At 34.8% G+C, this 19,375-nt stretch overlaps 1 protein-coding gene across 7 annotated transcripts in view; it reads left to right on the top strand.

Moving 5' to 3' along the window:
* Positions 1 to 19,375, top strand: part of LOC135694975 (potassium voltage-gated channel protein Shaw) — an 82,774-nt gene that overhangs the window by 52,337 nt on the left and 11,062 nt on the right. For 6 of the 7 annotated variants that reach the window (XM_065213888.2, XM_065213887.2, XM_065213886.2 and 3 more), the window contains one exon: positions 16,163 to 16,798. In XM_065213888.2, coding sequence (XP_065069960.2) covers positions 16,163 to 16,798 — 636 coding nt within the window. Of the gene's footprint in view, positions 1 to 4,468; positions 9,281 to 16,162; positions 16,799 to 19,375 lie in introns of those variants that run through there. The other variant, XM_065213890.2, reaches the window with a different exon arrangement.

Genomic DNA, 19,375 nt, shown 5'->3' with positions numbered 1-19,375 from the left:
TTTCTATATGATTTTTCCGGCGTTTTCGATTCTGAAGACTCTAGTTGCTATGGCAGCGTTTTCAAAATATTGTTTTTTCAACGTTTGAAACGTTTCAATTTCAAAGGAGCATATTTTAAAAGATCTGTTTCAACAGCTTTTCAGAAACCTTCACTTTTAAGAATGTTTTTTCCGTTGCTATGAATACAACTTGAACAAAATTGATGAATGGCTACTGGTTTTTTTAGAAAAAGAAGTAGTGAAAATTAGGCTCGCTTTAGAAATTACAAACTTTATAAAGAAACTTGCAAATTTCCTGGAGTGAAGTCAGAACAAACAATACGTTTATGGAAAAAATAAGCTAAAAGGAGAAAGAAGAATTGTCGCTTTTGTCTGGCTCGAACCCCGAACATAGGCAGGAAATGAACATAATTTAGCTCGAATTTATCTAACAAGTGCAAACTTGTATCAAGCAGAAGAACATAAATTTTACTCCAAAATGTAAGTTTTATGGTTCTAGAGGACGTCTCAATATTTACATATCATGCAAACAATTTTTGGTGGTTCATCGATCAACAATGGCTTTGAAAAAAGCAATAATTTTAAAACAAAGTATAGCGTTTCTTCTGACACTCTTTAGAGCGCAAAACATCAGGACATAGATTGAAGCTCTGAAGGTAGGGAAAATAAATGCTCAGTTGCGGATCAAAATAAGCTAATATGAGATTGAAACCTGTGTTTGTAAAGCCATAATGCTTCAAGTTGTTTTGCTTTGTTTGATGATGTTTTACGAAATCAGATTTCCATCGAAATTTGATCAACAATATTGAGAACGCTATCACTGCAACAAAATAAAACGCTATCACTGCATTTTTTTATTCTTTCGGCCAGTTCATAAAACGTTGTCCTCAAACAAAGTTACATTGAAATCAAAATCACATATAGGCTCTAAAAAAAGGAGGAGGCAGTCAGTGCTGCACTTCAAACTCGAGGATTTGTAGATATGCACAAAAAATTCTAGATTCTAAGATTGTTATCTATTATCCCAATGTTTTGAATTTACCTTGAACGCAATTTTTGTCTGCAAATCAAGGGATCAAATACCCCCCTCCCCCCCCCCCCTTCCAACAATATTCTATAGATTTGAGCTGAAAACCGCATAGTTCTACAGAAAACTGCTATCCACCAAGATTCAGTGCTTGTAAAAAGAACTATTGTAAAATGGCCTTTAGTATAACTCAGTATGCTTCATAATGTAAGACGTGGCTGACTGACTAAATCCCCACATGGCTGACTTTGGGAAAGCTATTTTTACGCAATTGTCAACTAAAAACAGTTAATAGAACAGAGAAGCACAGATGTTTTAAAATAAAATTGGTTGACTTTGTAATCAAAAAGTCAAATAATGTTATTTTCAAACTTATGACAATAAGAGGGAGAATTGATCTTCGTTATTTAAAGACAAGCCTTTATAATTTAAAGATATTGGTCATTGCAAGGCTATGGATTGTTTAATTCGGTGCTTCGTGGAATCTCGCAAGATTTAGATCGTGATAAACGCTGCTAAAAGAAATAAGAATTTAAAGAACTCTATTGATATTTGGATGGTTTTAAGAACATAGCGATAGATGTTGTGACGATCACAGTCATTTTAAGACAGTGAAATGGTTAGAAACCCGGTCAAACAAAGACAAATTTTCATGTGACATTCAAGTTTCACAAATTTTTTTGCAAAACGGTTCCTAGTCTACCCGCCATGTCAAATGATTAAGGTAAACAAAACTTTGTTATAAAGATGATTGACGATTGCATGTGACATTTCCTGTTGTGTGACAAATGTTTTCAGGGACGCTGAAATGATCAAGGGGCAAGGGGTCTTTTTCAATTTGGTATTCTCTTTGACTGAACAAGGCTAGGTGTGGCTAGGTTTGGCTGGGTTTGGCTGGGTTTGGCTGGGTTTGGCTGGGTTTGGCTGGGTTTGGCTGGGTTTGGCTGGGTTTGGCTGGGTTTGGCTGGGTTTGGCTGGGTTTGGCTGGGTTTGGCTGGGTTTGGCTGGGTTTGGCTGGGTTTGGCTGGGTTTGGCTGGGTTTGGCTGGGTTTGGCTGGGTTTGGCTGGGTTTGGCTGGGTTTGGCTGGGTTTGGCTGGGTTTGGCTGGGTTTGGCTGGGTTTGGATGGGTTTGGCCGGGTTTGGCCGGGTTTGACTGAGTTTATCTTGGACGAAATATTCGAGTTTCTATTGTATTAAACGAATAATTACCTTTATTCTTATTGCTAACACGGTTTGAAGATGGTATAGAAACAGCTCGAAAAAGAGTTTATTTGCAAAGAAGTTGAAACTGGCAGCCAAATCCTACAAGACTCACGTGAAAACAATAAGCATGAAAAATGCTTTCTAATGCAATATTATAAAGCGAAGTCAATCGAATGCTGAAAAGACCTGCAATTTCATGTTTCCTTTGTGCTTGAATGTAAATCAGATTGCCTTTGGACGGGTACATGCTGCTTTTTAGTTGGCCTAGTGAGGGCTTAGCATGGAACTGTCTTGAATATTATTGCTTCGTTAAGATAAAATTGACCCGAAAGAGCCTGAAAGGAAACTCATTGTCCTGACTAAAAAGGCTGCGCTGTGCGAGTCCCGATACTTATGTGCATTCTGCTTACTACAATCCTTACCAAAACCTCTTAAAAAGCCCCATGACAACGCTTTTTCTACCTTTTAATACCACCCAATCTCTAACATCACACACTACCAACAACCTCCCCCTCCCTTCCCTCTCCCCTCCCCTCCCCTCTTATTCGTATTTGCGTGTAGCACAACCTCAAAAAGCTTACTTTTAAAGTATGCTTCTCGTTTTCTTTCTTCTGATTTGTCTAACGTTTTCTTAACCGATCAACATTATCTGGCGGGAGGTGACGGCAGTATTAGCATTTGTGAAAATAAATTGAAAGTATCAGTATTCCAATTTTAATTTTGACAGGCATTGTAGGGAAAGAGAGGAGGAAGGGGGTGGCCATAAAAAGTGTTGCCTCTTTTCTATTTGTTAACTCAAAGAAAAATATTTAATATTTGTTAATTTATATCAGCAATTCAGAAACTTTCATTCGCAGCATGACTATCACATTTAAAATTGCAATTAAATCTAACGGTTAAAACTCGAGAGATTGAGTGCAATAAGATAAGAAATAACAATTAAAAAATTAACAATGTAATAGCTTTGCAGATTAAAAGGCTGTGGAACATGTGGAAATAACAAGATTTGTATTGCAAGTATGATTTTAGAATCATTCAATAAAATTAATGATAAGAAATATAAAGGAATCAATTATCAAAGTTAATATTCTAAAGGCAAAAAATTATCATAATTAGAATCATGATTTTTAAAAAAAGTTTGATAATAGTGACTCATCAAGTAGATTAGTGTACATTTCAAAGCTGGTTAATACAGCATGATCTTAAATCTCGATCCATGAAGAGCGAGATAAGATAAAGTGATTAAATTGGCTATGTGGTGTAGGATGTCCCTTGTGAGACAGATTTCACTGGTAGCCTGTTTCCTGATAATGTTTTAGTGAATAGAACAGTATAATTAGCATAAGCTGGTTTCAATTCACTGATATGAAATCTTTCCACCTGCTTCGGTAAGCATATCAGACAACACCTTATGTTACCAAGTTATTTCAGTTTAATTCTAAGGTGAATAGGGTTGATCTTTACAATAACATCGCATGACGCTAGCAACAATGGGGCGAGGCTTTAAAATCGAGGTTGCACCAAAGCGATTTGGCTGGTTTACAAACTGTTTATTAATAATTTTCGTCATAAGTAAAACAATGAATTAGAGGAAACATAAAACCATCAACGCCGCTAGCATAACTAATGATTTACCTGTCAAATCTATAAAGCTCAAATAAAGATATGCAATTTTAAACATAATTGTTGAGATAAAATAGAAATTTTGCAGTTTTCTACTCCACTGGTAAATTCAAACCTCCCACCCCCTCATCTCCCCCCCCAAAAAAATTGCATCAGTATTTTTACCTCATCTCCCCCCAAAAGAATGTTGCATCAGTATTTTTACCTCTTCTCCCCCCCCCCACCCCCCATAGAAACTTTGGATCAGTATTTTTAACATTTTTGCTTCAAAACCATTCATTACACCAATTCGACTTACGGCCTCGTATTGAAAATTTCTCCAAACTTCATTCTACGACGTTTTTAAGCCCAGACTTGCTTTTATCACCATAATTATAGGCTGGATGCAATTTTCATATTGTTTGTGCTTGCATTTTAGATTTTAAGGAGAAATGAAGTTTGAAAACTTGTAAGGTTGAAAATTTGACCGCAAAAGTCATTCTGGGTAAAACCTTTACCCCGCTTCCACCCCCCTCCCCCTCCCTAGTCACCAATCACGGTCAATTCCCTTATAAAATTTCCATCTTATCACATGTCATCATAAAGTTAATATCGTGACCAAAACGATACTGAAAGTTAAGTAGATTATAATCCTTGCTCTTTATAGGGGGCTTGTTTTAGTAAAAAAGTCCAAAGACTGTGAGCTTCATTACTTTTTTCGCAAAAAAAACTAGTTTCCAGTTGATGAGACAAATTTTCGTGATTCCAGACCTGACTGCTCTAATTGACAGGGATTTTAGCTTAACCATCTAATAACTTGCCTCAAGAAATTTGTAAAGTTTAAATCAAACAAAATAAAGGTCACTGCTTGTTCGAAGCCTTGGGAATGTTCTGGCAGATGATCGGAAGTCACGTTCCCAGAAGTATAAAAAACAAAGTCGGCAAAGTTTTCTTTTTTCAACATTTTCGAATCTGATGTTCCTAGCAGTAAAAGCTTGCAAAACTGAGCAAAAGATAACAGAACATCAATAGTTTGAAAAGCAAGCTTATCATAAAAGTTCTAAAATCTCCTGATATCATTTGAATTTAAACACTTTAGTATCCGTTTGAGATCTGTCTTGCAATGCAACGTTTGAGATCTGTCTCAAAACAGGGCCCATCCACTTTGGGGGGAGGGAGAAAGGGAAGGAAAAAAGAATAGGATTAAATGAACTGCGGAAGAAAAGAAAAAGTGGAGGAGCTGCGAGGGAGAAAGAGGAAGACACTTCTGTTTTCAACATGGCTCTATTGTCTCCTACTTTGTCTGTAATTGAGTTAGATTCGTTGTTCTGCTCCCGGTAGAGAAACAGTGTTCTTCTGAGACATTCAAATTTTATTGTTCTTAGCACAGAACAATAATACTCGACTCAACACTACGTAGGAGCCAATGGAGCCAGGTTGAGAACAGAAGTGTCTGTACAAAGCGGCAGAACCATAGTTTACTGGGAACGTCAGTAGTATTCTACTGAGCATAGAAAAAATTGATATTCAGCTCAATGTCAAATACGAGCCAGTGGAGCCAGGTTGAACAAAGCGGCAGAACCATAGTTTACTGGGAAAGTCAGTAGTATTCTACTGGGCATAGAAAAAATTGATATTCAGCTCAATGTCAAATACGAGCCAGTGGAGCCAGGTTGAACAAAGCGGCAGAACCATAGTTTACTGGGAAAGTCAGTAGTATTCTACTGGGCATAGAAAAAATTGATATTCAGCTCAATGTCAAATACGAGCCAGTGGAGCCAGGTTGAACAAAGCGGCAGAACCATAGTTTACTGGGAAAGTCAGTAGTATTCTACTGGGCATAGAAAAAATTGATATTCAGCTCAATGTCAAATACGAGCCAGTGGAGCCAGGTTGAAGAAAGCGGCAAAACCATAGTTTACTGGGAAAGTCAGTAGTATTCTACTGAGCATAAAAAAATTGATATTCAGTCAGCTCAATGTCAAATACGAGCCAGTGGAGCCAGGTTGAAAGCAGAAGTGTCTGTACCAAGCTGCAGAACCATAGACTACAGTAGTGCCAGCACTTAGGCTTTGCTAAAGCTGTTAAAAGACGAGGTCTTAAGAATCCAGCTTTCCCTCAAAGCAATCAACGCTACATGAACATATTTACCTTAAGGCTTCATTTGATATTCTTTCTGCATAACACGCTAAGCATTTTTTAGGCCAGACAACGTTATAATTTAGAGGTCCACAGGTGTTTAAACTAGCTTCTATGGCTATCAACCCCACTAGAAAGTAGAAAATTCTACAACCTTACAAACGCATGACACTTTACATGACAATTTCATAACTAGCAGGTTATCTCAACACTTGTTCTGCATAACCTGCTGTCTATATATTGCAAGTAGGACAACATGCTAAAGCGATTTCAGAATGAAACTACCTTGCATAAATATCTACTGTACTGTACATTGAAAAACCATTTAGAGCCACTATAAGTATCAAAATTTGTAGGGCATTTTGATAAACAATTAAAGTTGAAAAACCTTATTTTGTGCAGAATCAAACGAATTGAAATACTTTCTCTGTATCAATGTGACAAAAAATCAGGTGTTTATTTTGTCAGTTTAAAATAATTTCTTTTCGGCCATTTCATCTTCAACTGAATGGTATTGTCTTCACTATCTATTTTGCTTTTGCTTTGTTTACGCATATATAATCTTTGTTTCTTCGTTACCAACCAAAAAGATGATTAAGAAAGATAACTTTCAGATAATCCTGAAGAGGCTGCAATGCCAAGAAATTCATGCTCGGTTCTTTGGTCAAAAAGAAGATTATGTTACTAAACTAATTTAAGAGCTATGTTAGCTTGGACAAAAACTATTGTTGATAAAACCCTGATGAGTAGATGTTCAATACACAGTTACATGCTAAGCTTGCAGAGAATGGCCCTATTGTTCACGAGTATTGTTTATGTTTCTTTCAAAACAATTATTGTCGATCGGCAGTGTGAAAGAGAATAGCAATGAAGAATAATCCTTTACATATCGTAGACATTTTGTGTTTTATGTTTTCTTTGCCAATTAAGGAGCAGGTTTATAACATTATGTTTTAGTTATCATCTAAACAAATGCCTTGGCAACAGTTTTTTGTCTTTGTTTAACTTTCAGATAATCCTGTATTTCATATCTGATAGTAATGTGCTCGTATTAGTTGCTTTCTAGTTCCAAATTTCTTGTTTTTGTTAACAAAGAGATGTTTTGTACCGTTGCTTTCATCTGAACAGTTTATGTTATCGGTAACAGAAGCATCCTTTGTTATGGAAAATGAGAAGCATACTCTTTCAAATGATCAAACGAATACCTTTTTGCTAGTTCGTCAAGAAACTTATCTTGCGTTTTAATAAGCTGCCCTAATTTTAATCCCAGTCCATCGAGTAAGTTGTTGTTTGTTTATGAATGTTTCGGTCATGGAAACTGCAAACAATGCCATATTTTCTTCTGCACAACTTTTCGTTATACTGAGAAATTCAGCGTTTTCAAAAGTCTCTTCGCTATTTTACCTGCTATAAACAGACTTTCTAGTAATATCAACTTGAGCATCGCTAAGATGCCTAAAACTGTATTAAATTGAAAAGACAGCAGTTTGATTCAATTATACCTCCAGTTATATCATTTTGTGCATCGCTTGGATGCCTAAAGCTGTATTAAATTGCAAAGACAGCAGTTTGATTCAATTATACCTCCAGTTATATCAATTTGAGCATCGCTTAGATGCCTAAAACTGTACTTGATTTGATTCTAGATTAACGATAAGATGGTTTGCTTTGATTATTAGAAATGACAGGTAAAGCTAAACAAAAGTTACCGGGAACCTTTTCGCTGCTGTTGATAGCTTAAAAAGACCGATCACTGATCGCACTGCTGATTTACTATCTCGAACTACAATTTTGCAAATTAAATTTTCAAATGAAAAAAAAGTCTGTACTAATAACATGAAAAGTTTAAGAGACGAGCAAATATTCATAAACATATTGTGAGAAATTTCACTCTATCTTATCTTATAAAAAACTTGAACAGGATAATTTCAAATGAAAAAACCAGTATTGTTTTTGGTAAAAATATTCTCTGATACGAAATGACCAATTTCAAGAGGGCTAGGTTGCGGATAATATGAGAAATTTGCAGAGATTATAGGCAATCACAAAGAAAACGTAAGGGACATGCGAAACCTTTGCCATAGGTATTATCCGTTGCAGAATAAGTTTCACGGTAATGGATAGCGGTAAACAAGGATCACGGTAATGAAAAAGATTCTAGTTTTGATCTACATCGCAAATTAGTTTTCCTGTTAATACCATGCCAATCCTCTGCATGAAGCCAAACTGTATGGAACCTGCCCTTGACCATAAAGGCTTTCCTTGCAACTAGCAATGAAAGGCATGCAGCTTAATTGACGGACTCCTGTTATCAAAAAGTGGAAAGGTCAAATATTCCAGGGCGACAAAAAAGTTTCTTGGACAAGGATATATGAAGCTTATCGGTAAAAATCACCTCTGCTGAAAAATAGCGCACATTATGTTACGAGAGCTAGAAAATATTATTTCATGTTTTTATTTAATTGGTTAACTTCATTATCATTCGCAATTTTGGAGCCAGGAAAGTTTCACATATTTTACAGATTACAAAATTTGAGAGCCGGGTTTTTTTAAAATACACATAACAAAAATCTATTTGGGTATTCAAACTATCTATGGGATTTCGTGCTTCCAAAAAATATATTTCTAGCGTTGAACACCGAACGTTGTATTTTATTGCTGATAATCTGAACATTTAACAGTGATTAAAGTGGCGTATTTTTAAACCATTTCTTTGGAAAACGAATTAAATGCATCAGTTTCTTAAAGCTAGCAAAACATTCTAAAATCCAGGTATCTGGGATGTGAAACCCTTGCAAATGATACCTGCATTATTAAATGAACAGGTCTAGCTAGATCTTTACAGTACCAGTTTATTCAATCTACAGAAATCGCTTGTCAAAGATTCTATTTTCAACTAGCTTTCTCGAAAGGCAACATAGCATTCCCTAGCTGCTCTTCGTTGCAAAGAGCCCACCAGCCAACTGTAGATTTTTCAATTCAAATTCAAGAAAGATTTGCATGGAAATCCCTTCTAGTCAGCTGCAGGTGTACGGATCTCCTGAATAATTTATGAAGGCTGCTTGCTTTGAATCCAGCTCTTGGATGTCTTTAGACTCATGTGTTTGAGTGATAGTTTGTTTGTATCCAGGGACACAGTTATTGCGTGCCGATCTTCATCGGTTCAGACTTAAAGGAACACATTCAATTTACTAGACATGGTATTCGGGCATCACATACAAAGTTTAACTGCATGCATATCAAGCGGAAATTAAACAATTCTGTTGTTTTAGTGCTAGCTTCATTTTCGTGGTTCTAATTGGGTTTTGGTGAGTTGGTTTTTGTTTTTATCCATGCCAAATTTGCCTCTCGCATAAACATTTTGCTTGCCTTTTCATGAATTCTAACGGTTCTCAGGAATGCATCAAAGTTAGCTATCTTTAAAACGGCCAAGAATCTTTAATGGCAAAATAGTCCTTTTTTAAAATCAGTTCTTGAATTTGAGGGAGTTGCTACAGTTAATCAAAGCATGGAGATGTGCTTATTTTGAACAACTTTCTTGATTATATTTTATTCAAGCAAGATAAGAATGGTTATGTTTTTTATTATATTTTATTCAAGCAAGATAAAAATGGTCATGTTTTATTCAAATTTATTTTCTTAGTTTCACACATGTAAGAAAATGATGCCTAATGGCTGGAGTATTCGATAGCTCTTCTTCCAAACTCTTTTGATCTGCTCTCCTCTTGTGCAATAATGCAATTCTTCTCTCCACACAGTCAAAATATTGGAATTTACAAAATGGTCTGATTTTCTTTCCAGAAAGCATGATATTTAGAAAAGCCACAAGATTGGAATGCGCTTGTAAGAGATTGGCGTCGGTTGAATATCAGCATGAACTCTAAGGAAATATCTACCGCTTTTTATAGTCTTGAATAATATAGCATCGGTTTTTCCAGACTTTGTTTCTGAAATACGTCTCTTTGCATAGTTTACGACAAAAGAAACGCACGAAAGTATAAAAATAACTAAGATTACTGAGGTAGCTCCTTCGATTCTCGTTTTTACTTTCACCTAATTTAATGCTTAATCTATTGTATTACGATATAATCCAATTCTCTTTTCAGGCAGCGCTATTATCATTGAAAAGTGCAAATGGCATTATTTTGCAAAATAGGATTTAAGAACTAATAAAAAGAAAGTAATATATCTGTAAGCAAACAAAGCCTTGCTTGCAGCCTAAGGACATTGCTGCCACTTGAAAAATTTCTTCCCAGATGCCTGTTTGGCATTCACTGGGTTTCATCCTTGAAAATACCTAATTGATAATCCTTATAGATTGTCGGTATTCTTCAGTAAGCGATTTATTACTACAGATACCTGTCTCTAGGCGATATATTATTCCCTGGTGCATACCTTCCTGAATAATTGAAAACTCGTCCATTCAATGCTTGTTAAATTTTGCAATAAAGACGTCCCTTGTGAATAGTTCTTTTACTTTTTTGTTATTATTTGTACGAAAAATACAAACAGTTTAGAAGTAACTTAAAAATTGCACCTTCACTGATCAAACGCAAGGGCAAGCAACATTATATATTCGACATGATTTAACCTGCTAAATAGAGCTAGCAAGACCGATGCATTCCGTTGTTTGTTTAACAACCTGTGCAATTACAATAAACTGAGTTTGCGTTTGCAATACAGACCAGACAGAAGCGAAACTCGGCTCTAAATTTATTCATCTTAAGAAATCTTGTCCTTTCTGCAGCTTTTTGCATCCAGTTGTTGTGTTTTATTTTTGCTCGGCTGTATTGCTTGATAAAATCTTCTGATCTAAACTTCGAGTTGATAGCTGCGGCAACTAATTGTGCTGCTATCAGCGGACTCGAATAATTAAATATGATATCTGCATAATATAAAGCAAATTGTGGAATAATAGCTCAAATCAGGTACTTCTCACTATACAATACCTTTGATACACTATTCACAACCTTCTTACAGTAAAGACTGCTATTTTAAATGTCTACTTGTTCTTCTATCGTTAAGATCTCAAAGCGGCTATTGTGCCTTAACACTTCTGTTGTGAAGCTCAAATTGACGCAACACAAACGTGATTTCATTTGCTTAACTCTGGAAATTCAAACACACTGAGTTTGCGTTTGAATATCATATGAAATAGGAACATTCAAATGTGATTTAACCGGCAAAAGCCACATTACGCCTACCCAATGATTATTAGCAAAAATTTTACGTTAAGGGGAAATTTATACGATGTAGAAACAGCAAATTTAGTTAATCCGATTAGCTTGGTATGTGGTTCGATTCATAAATCTCGACAGGGTTCATCAAAAGAATGAAGTGGTCTTCCTGGTTTTTTGGTCTTACCATGGCAAGGTTTTCTACACTTTACGGTTTTAAAATCGAGTTATTGTGTAGTTCCGATAAGCTTTCATAATTATCAAGCTTGGCACTATTATGGAGATTGAATTCAGATTACAAGTCGAAATATTTGTGTCAAGTCTTGCAAACCGGATATCGATTCATAATAAACCTTACATTGGCCTAGCTCGGCATTAATAAACTTTTGTGATGTATGTTCTGCCGGTAAAGCGTGAACAACCTGTTTATCGTTCAATGTTCTATTTAGATTGCTGCAAAATAAACCACGCCTTTTGTTATTGTTAGATTCAATGAACGATACCTGAAATTAATGCAATTTGAAGTTGGTAGCTCCTAGGGTCCGTGAACATGGCGTTTTAAGTTATGTAATTTTCAAATTTACTTAGTTGAGCATTTGCACACCTCGACATCATTTAGAAATTTCGCAATATCAGGACTTGTTTTATAATCAAACATTTTCTCTATTAATTCCACTCTGTTGCCATATTCATCTAAAAGACTCGGTTTCACACATTACATTAAGATTCACGATTTAATATGCATTTCCCTTTAAAAACATCTGAAAATGAAAGCAGAATTGATAAAGGCAAACACTTGTGTAATGTGCACGCATTATGTAATGAAACAAAAACTCCTGAGATTAAGAGATCACTCTGAGCAATGACACTATAAATTGTTAAATTTCCTATGTTTTTTTCCGTAAAACGAAGTTGATTGCAGCAACAGCTTCTTCGTTACAATCATTAAAACCTACGCGAAATTCTGCATCCTACTCAGTATTTATTGACGTTTCTACGAGAATTCACGAAGCCAAAGTTGTTCACACCTACAAGCTTTAGTTTTTATACCCACCCCTTACTGACGTATATTGTAGAGATATCAAGTGCCCCGCTGTGTAAATTCACTCACAAAGCACTTTAAATGCACATGGAACATATTGATGGCGTGTTTTTCTGCTTTTAGCTGGGTGATGTCTGCAGGTGTTCAACTCCATTTCGCGTTCAGTATCTTCACCATCTGTTTTTTCTTCGTGAATATTGGCAGTAAGCTGATGATCGTCAATAAACTCGTCACCGTACTTCTCGCCATCATGCTTGTTCATCATTTCAACCATAGCATAAAATGAAATGAGCAACTACCCTTCAGTGAACAAATTTAAGCATACTGCACCAAGCCATACAACAATTGATTAACTACAGATCCTATTTTCTAAATGATATTTGCATCTGTTGGCAGACTGCATATCGAGTACCAAAGTGTGATGCCGTCAAAACACTAATTTTTGTTTGTTGTTTTTGACCACCCTACTTGTAAGAACGCTACAAAAATCTACTAAAAGTGCGAGAATCGGGTCAACCTATTGCACAATGACTGTGATTTCGCGAGTGAAGAACTGACCTTTGCTTTTGGATTATTGATGTTCTGGCCTGGTTTTTGGATTTTGAACGAACACCAATTGACAGTGAATTGGTAGGCAAAGAACTTGTGCACATTTTGTCATATCAAATTGTCATATCAATATTCGAATTTTACCACACAAAACTGATTATGCACATTTATAAGTGTTTCACGACGCACTTTTAGGCTATGTAGCACAAACTTATGGTTATGATTAGACAGATTCTGTGGCACACATTTTTTAACCCTAAACAGGTGATTTTTGTGGCACACTCTATTCCAATCTTCATCAACCAGTGGTTGCATCGAAGCAATTTACTTCCCTTTGCCTGTTTAAAGCCCTCCCTTTTTGCAATTGCACTTTATACAATGCAACATAACTGCTACAGAAAATGCAATGGCAATATTTGCTTTTCAATACGGCTTCCTGCCAATTTACAGAATCTTTTCACACCTGCCTCCCCGGGGCTTTCCTTCCTGCAGCAAAACGTACGATTTTCTGACCTCGTTTTTGGCAACCCTTTCTATGAGCTTGCAATCTCGAACAATCAGAATTGTATAAGGAGTAGCAGTATATTTCTAGTGCTGTATTTGGTAACTACTTTTCAAGCACTAGATTTTCTGGTTTTCTAACATCCAAGAGAATAATAGAAATGAAATGTATTGATTCTCTTCGCAGATCTTAAATGCACATCTTTTTTAACGGATATCTTTCAGCTATATATGTTTTGAATGCACAATTCTTAGCGTGCTTCTTTAGGCATAATTTGGCATCCTTGCCACTGCACTATTTATGTCACTTTAAAGGTAGCTTATTTTTGTTTCCTTATCCCATTAAACATTTACTTTGGTTCCCTTTCCGTTTTCCAGAGAATTATAATGTGAAATCTAATTGATAATTTTTACCAACCTTATCTTCCAAATATTACACTGTGATCCGGGTAAACTTTCTTTCAAATACTTTCCAAGCATTTTTTTGCCATTGTACTTCTATAATGGGTTTCATGAAAACCCTGTCTAAAAGAGAAGCTTTTCATCATCCATCAAACCTTTTATTACAAAAAATCATTCTTTATAAGGCAAAAAACATCTTGCAATTTCACTATTGTTTGTCCTCTGATATTTTATTTCTTGAAATACCATTAATGTTCTTGATAGCTGAACGCAGGTGACAAGGTCTGTATTTTATTGTATTGTATTGTATTGTATGGCGCAATACAATACAGACATTTGACAGATTTATATCATCGTGTTTGCTTTCCTTGTAGCCCAGGTTCTTTTTTTGCCTATGCAATCGTTATGTGTCCCATATTTTACTGTATAAAGAAGTCTCTAAACATTGTAGCTTTGTTTGACGTCATTGCTTCAGGTTTCGAGCTATAGCACTTTGCCCTTTTTGAGCTCTCAAATCATACCATAATCAATTATTTAAAGGTGCACGTAGTCAAATGGAGAAAGTCAACAGAAAAGTTCTGTATTAGTATACGGTTGGAAAAGAATTTACATAAAATATAGATGTAAAAAGAGCATTTCTTGATGAAAATATTTCCTAATCTCATCCCAGACAAGTCATTAGTCCCTCTGTCCTTTCACAAAATGTTCAACAATCTTCTATATGTTTTCAGTTTAAATGCAGCTATTTTTTTTGTTCTCCGATTTTTCTGAATAAGGGTCTGCAATGTCAAAGTGATACCCATAAAATGGTAGTTTTTCATAACTTTTTCACCTAAGCAATTCGTGACTATTGGGAAATGGTTACCACGATATTATCATAAAGCAACTAAAAAATATTCTAGTAAACTCTTGCTAGGAATTTTACGAAAATGCAACTCCTGATTCATTCCTGTTTCAAATCTTCTTTAGCAAAATTTTAAGAAGCATATGAATGGGTCATTTCCTCTTTGATGTTTGGTGATGTTTTACATGGGCCAAAATGTTTGCAAATTTAATCATTTATAATCAAAATAGCTTGGGTTTAAAGAACAAACGTCATTTTCCGCCTAAGAGAATGCTTGTTTACATTGATATATTCAGGACTTAGAAATGATAACTTTCTCGATCTTCATAATATTACCAACTATAGAAAACTGTTGGTTTCGAACGATTCAAATTGATAAGAGTATATTAACAGGCAACTGAAGAAATCTCCAATGTTTTGACACATATTGTAAAGGATTGATTGTCTCTAAAATATTTGTTTTCCACACTTAACTTTTGAAAACTGGCTTGCTTTTTAATGCAAGTCATTTAAGATTTTCTTATCTTACGAAACGAGTTATTTGTTATCATTTTAGATCATCAGTTAATTTCTATAAAAGGTTAACATAGGACCCGGTCATTTTGCCAAGTCAGACCGTTAAAAACGCAAAAGTATTGAATTTTTAACAAATATCGCGCTACTTCTGACGTAGAAGAAGATAAAACTTGCAGGTGAAACAATCTCTTGCAAATATTCAAAATCTACGTTTAGCCTTAAACAATTTGGACTGGTATCCAAAATAAAATTCAAACTTTTATTTGCTTTATGCAAGACATGATGCAACAGATTTATGACTGCGTAAACAGGTAACGAATAACGAAAGAAAAAAAGTCCCCTTAATGGTAATTTTTTGACTGAGTTTCCTTCATGCTTTTTTTGACTGAGAAACCAAAGACATTTTCAACTTCATTGAAAGATAGACGGTGGAAGCTGTTGCTTCCAGTTTTTGTGCTCATGAAGTTTTGTTTCTGGGCTTCTTTTATTCGATGATGCAGTTGCAAACTTTATAACGATTGGTTTTTTATGGGAAACTTGTGATGCAAGCTTAAGCCATTCAATTTTAATGTTACAACGAATTTTTGGCAGATATCATTTGAATTCTAATCGTTTGAATTCTTCTTCGGACATTAATTTGAAGTCAGCAGACAGTAATGCTCTTCGATTGAGGGTATTAGAAGACCGGCAATGAATCCTTTTAGTTGTTACCATGACATTATGTTCAAATTCAAAGATGTCCTGGAACGATTTGGTTCCAAGTAAATCCCACTTTTTGAGAAAAATTGACATAAATGATTCATCTGAAGGTTATAATTTTGCTTTTCTATTCAAACTGAATATTTTTCCAGAATATAATTAAAGTTCTAACGGGCTCCCATCGAGTTTTGCAACGATATCAGTCTCAGTTAATGGCCTGTCCGTAAAATTAAAGAAAACTCTCTAACAAAAAAGAATAATTACTGCTTATTTTCAAAATAATATGCATAGCTTGTTTTAAGCTCAACAACTCTGTATAGGCCTTTCTACTTATACTTGATAAAACAATTTCCAACTTACACGAAACAATGACAGAAAATTATACAAACTTTCTTCAATATTTATTTTTTTTGAATAGCTATTGACAATATAAGTAATCGCTTTTAATATTTTGTTCTAGGCCGTTAGGCGCCATATACAAAATTCCGACATGATGATGGAAAGAGATAATCTGAACTTAGCCAAAGAGCGGGTGCTTATAAACGTTGGCGGGGTAAAGCATGAAACATACCGGTCGACATTAAAAATGATTCCGGACACAAGGCTTGCGTGGATCGCTGAAAATAAAAGTAGCAATTTTGAAGGTTTCGATGCTACAAAAAATGAGTATTTTTTTGATCGACATCCTGGTGTTTTTATACAAATATTGAATTACTATCGAACTGGGAAATTGCACTCTCCGTCGGACGTATGCGGGCCATTGTTTGAAGAAGAGTTGCAGTTCTGGGGAATTGATGAGAAACAGATGGAGCCATGTTGTTGGGCCAAATATACAGAGCACAGAGACGCTCAGGCTAATTTAAAGGTATTTGAAGATGGTCCTCCTAATGCCGATGACGATGCTGTGCCAGCAGGATTGCCTGCCTATTTGACTATGGAGGAGGTGTCTCCGAGACAAAAATCCGCAATTGCTTCTTGCTTCGAGAGTTTTGTAACTAAGGTCAAGCCTTCTTATTTCGAATCAAGCAACTGGAAGATGCATAAAAGGAAAATGTTTACCCTGATTGAAGATCACAGATCATCTTTGGCGGCTAAGGTTTGTCTTTCATTCCAAATAACTAATTTATTGTTTCATTTAAAGCTCTCTTTCTTTATTTGTGAGTTCTGAAAACGGTCAATCTGGCATTTCGCATTGTTTTCTGAACGATGTCTCAACTTCATATAAGGCACAAAAACTGGCACAACATCTTCCTTAGAAAATGAACGTAAAAAGGAAACCTGTGCAATTAATGGAACTGATCGTCTCGTTTAGATTTACAGGTTTCACAAAGAGGCTAATGTAATTTTAGTAGTCAATAATCAAATGACGTCTCGTACAAGCACTTGAATGCAAGTTTGATTGTATCAGCATTAAATTTTCATAAAATTTTATCAGTTGTACAAATCTTTGTACTTTAATCAGCACCAGTGACAAATTAATAAATAAATTCTGCTTTTTCAGAACGTTTTTTGGTATGCGTCTTTTGCCAAATTTAATAGCATGGCAAATGTTTGTTGAAAATTTTTGGAATGAAGGTCTCGAATAATAAAAAATCAACGTCAAGGTGATATTATAGGAACACGTCATCAAGCAAAACAATATCAGAGTTTTCGCAACTAGATAAGCGCTAGATCTAGATCTAGCTTTCCAAGATAAATGAGTTTCAAAGTAAAAATCTTTTACGGCTTGAAGACCATTCGAGAGGCCTGTTTTGGTGATATACACAAATACGCAACCAGCCGCCTCGCTAATCAAATTGCTGTTAAGTAAATTTTACATCACTTTAAACTGCCCGCTAGATTCTTTGTTTTTCTCTCTTAATCTCAATTTCTCATTGCTTGTTTTATCATATTTTCCGTAATCTCTATTACAGTTCTTGCTCGTTGCAAATTTATTCACATGATTAGTTGATTTTAATCGTGCTTTGAAAGATTAAGTTATTATCCTGCAACCGCAGAAATTATGTTGTATGTTTTATGTGCAAGTTTCAATTTAGCAGGTTGAAGCTTAGGAAATGAGTCATGAAAAACGTGTTACATCGCGTCATTTCTTACATAGCCTATTACAGAATCGCACGAGACTACACTTACAAAATTTTCAAATGCTAAATTCACGAAAATATGCTTTACTGTGAAATCTTAAAAAACTTTGCTTGAATTCTTTATTCAGTTCCATCAGCAGCTATGTTTTTTCATAAACATAGTAATAAAATCCATTATTTTTTCACAGTTTTTGCATACTTTTTCAGATCGAAAATGTTTATCTTTACAGAAACAGTTCGAATGGTGTCAAAACCGGTCTTGGTATAAAAATTGTAAAACTAAAAAATAAAATTATAACAAAGCGATGGCAAATAATATAATATTTCTAAAATCAAATATCTAGTAGCATATCATGGCAACAAGTAACTTAGTTTTCATAGCAAAATACTGCTAGAAGAAGCATTACATTTCATAAAACATCAAGTAATAAAAAAAGACAGAAAATTTCAAGCTAGGCTGTTTCATTTTCTGCAACTAATAATATGTTTTCATTTTGTCGCATTTTACGAAATTCAACTTACAAAAAATATTTCATGAAAAATAATTGACCGTAGTCTCTAAACTGCCTTTTGTCTGCAACGTCTCATTTGACAAAATCTATGAATTTGCGGTACTAGTTTAGGAATATGCAGAGTTTGTTAAGAAATCTGCGCACATCTTTAGAAATCAATAACTATGTTTTACAAATATTAAATTTGTTTACATTCATGCTTTAGCATATATGTTCTGATGTTTCCATACTTGTTAAAAGTTTTCATACTTTAAAATAACTGATGATTTTATCTTTTTGGAAACAGGCAAATAATTTTTATTCTTGTCCCTAAATTTTCATACTTTTTTAGCAAATTAGTATAGTAAGTTACATGTAAAAATTGCAGCTACATGCAAACACATATTATTAGTGTTGAAAACTAAAACCATTGGAAGCTTTGAAACTCAGCTTTTTATCTTTTACTTAAAGCATGCACCTCGAAATCAAATTGTGTTCATCTAATAGGTTGATTGAAGCAGCTGCATAGTGTGCAATTTCATTGAAATTCTTTTCCGTTAAGTCCAAGTTAAACAACCTTTCTTTTTAACAACACATTTACAGAAAGATGAAAGATAACAGTTATGTGTTATTGGGAACATAAAAACCATGTCTCCAGATAACCGAAAAACCTTTGAATTGATTTCTAAACGTTATAAATGTTAATAGTTTAATTGGAGATCACAGTTTTGTTTCCAAAAAATCTTCTACAAAGAGGCAAAGATAAAATGATTTTAAATGCACGTTGAAGAAAGCTGGCTGAATATAGTTGAAAGTGCTTAGCTCTTTGCACCTTGTAAATAATCAGAAAAGAAGATTTGTGTTATCCGAGAATTTATCGCTCGGGCGAGCCACTAAAACCTACTTTATGCAAGGATTTCAGTTTATTTTTTATATATTTTGAAATTAATTAGTCAAATGCAAAGGCTTTAGCAGTTTTGGATTGAACGATCGACCTTTAAAAACAACAATTCAATCAAAAAAAATTAGTTACTACAAATGTCTCGTTTATCCGTCATATGTTATTTCTAGATTATATAGAGCAGATTTTAGGACGTGAAG

Source organism: Rhopilema esculentum, chromosome 8 (assembly GCF_057945365.1).
Source record: "Rhopilema esculentum isolate cy_ngs chromosome 8, ASM5794536v1, whole genome shotgun sequence".
NCBI classification, from domain to species: domain Eukaryota; kingdom Metazoa; phylum Cnidaria; class Scyphozoa; order Rhizostomeae; family Rhizostomatidae; genus Rhopilema; species Rhopilema esculentum.
This window is presented reverse-complemented; position numbering and strand designations above follow the sequence as displayed.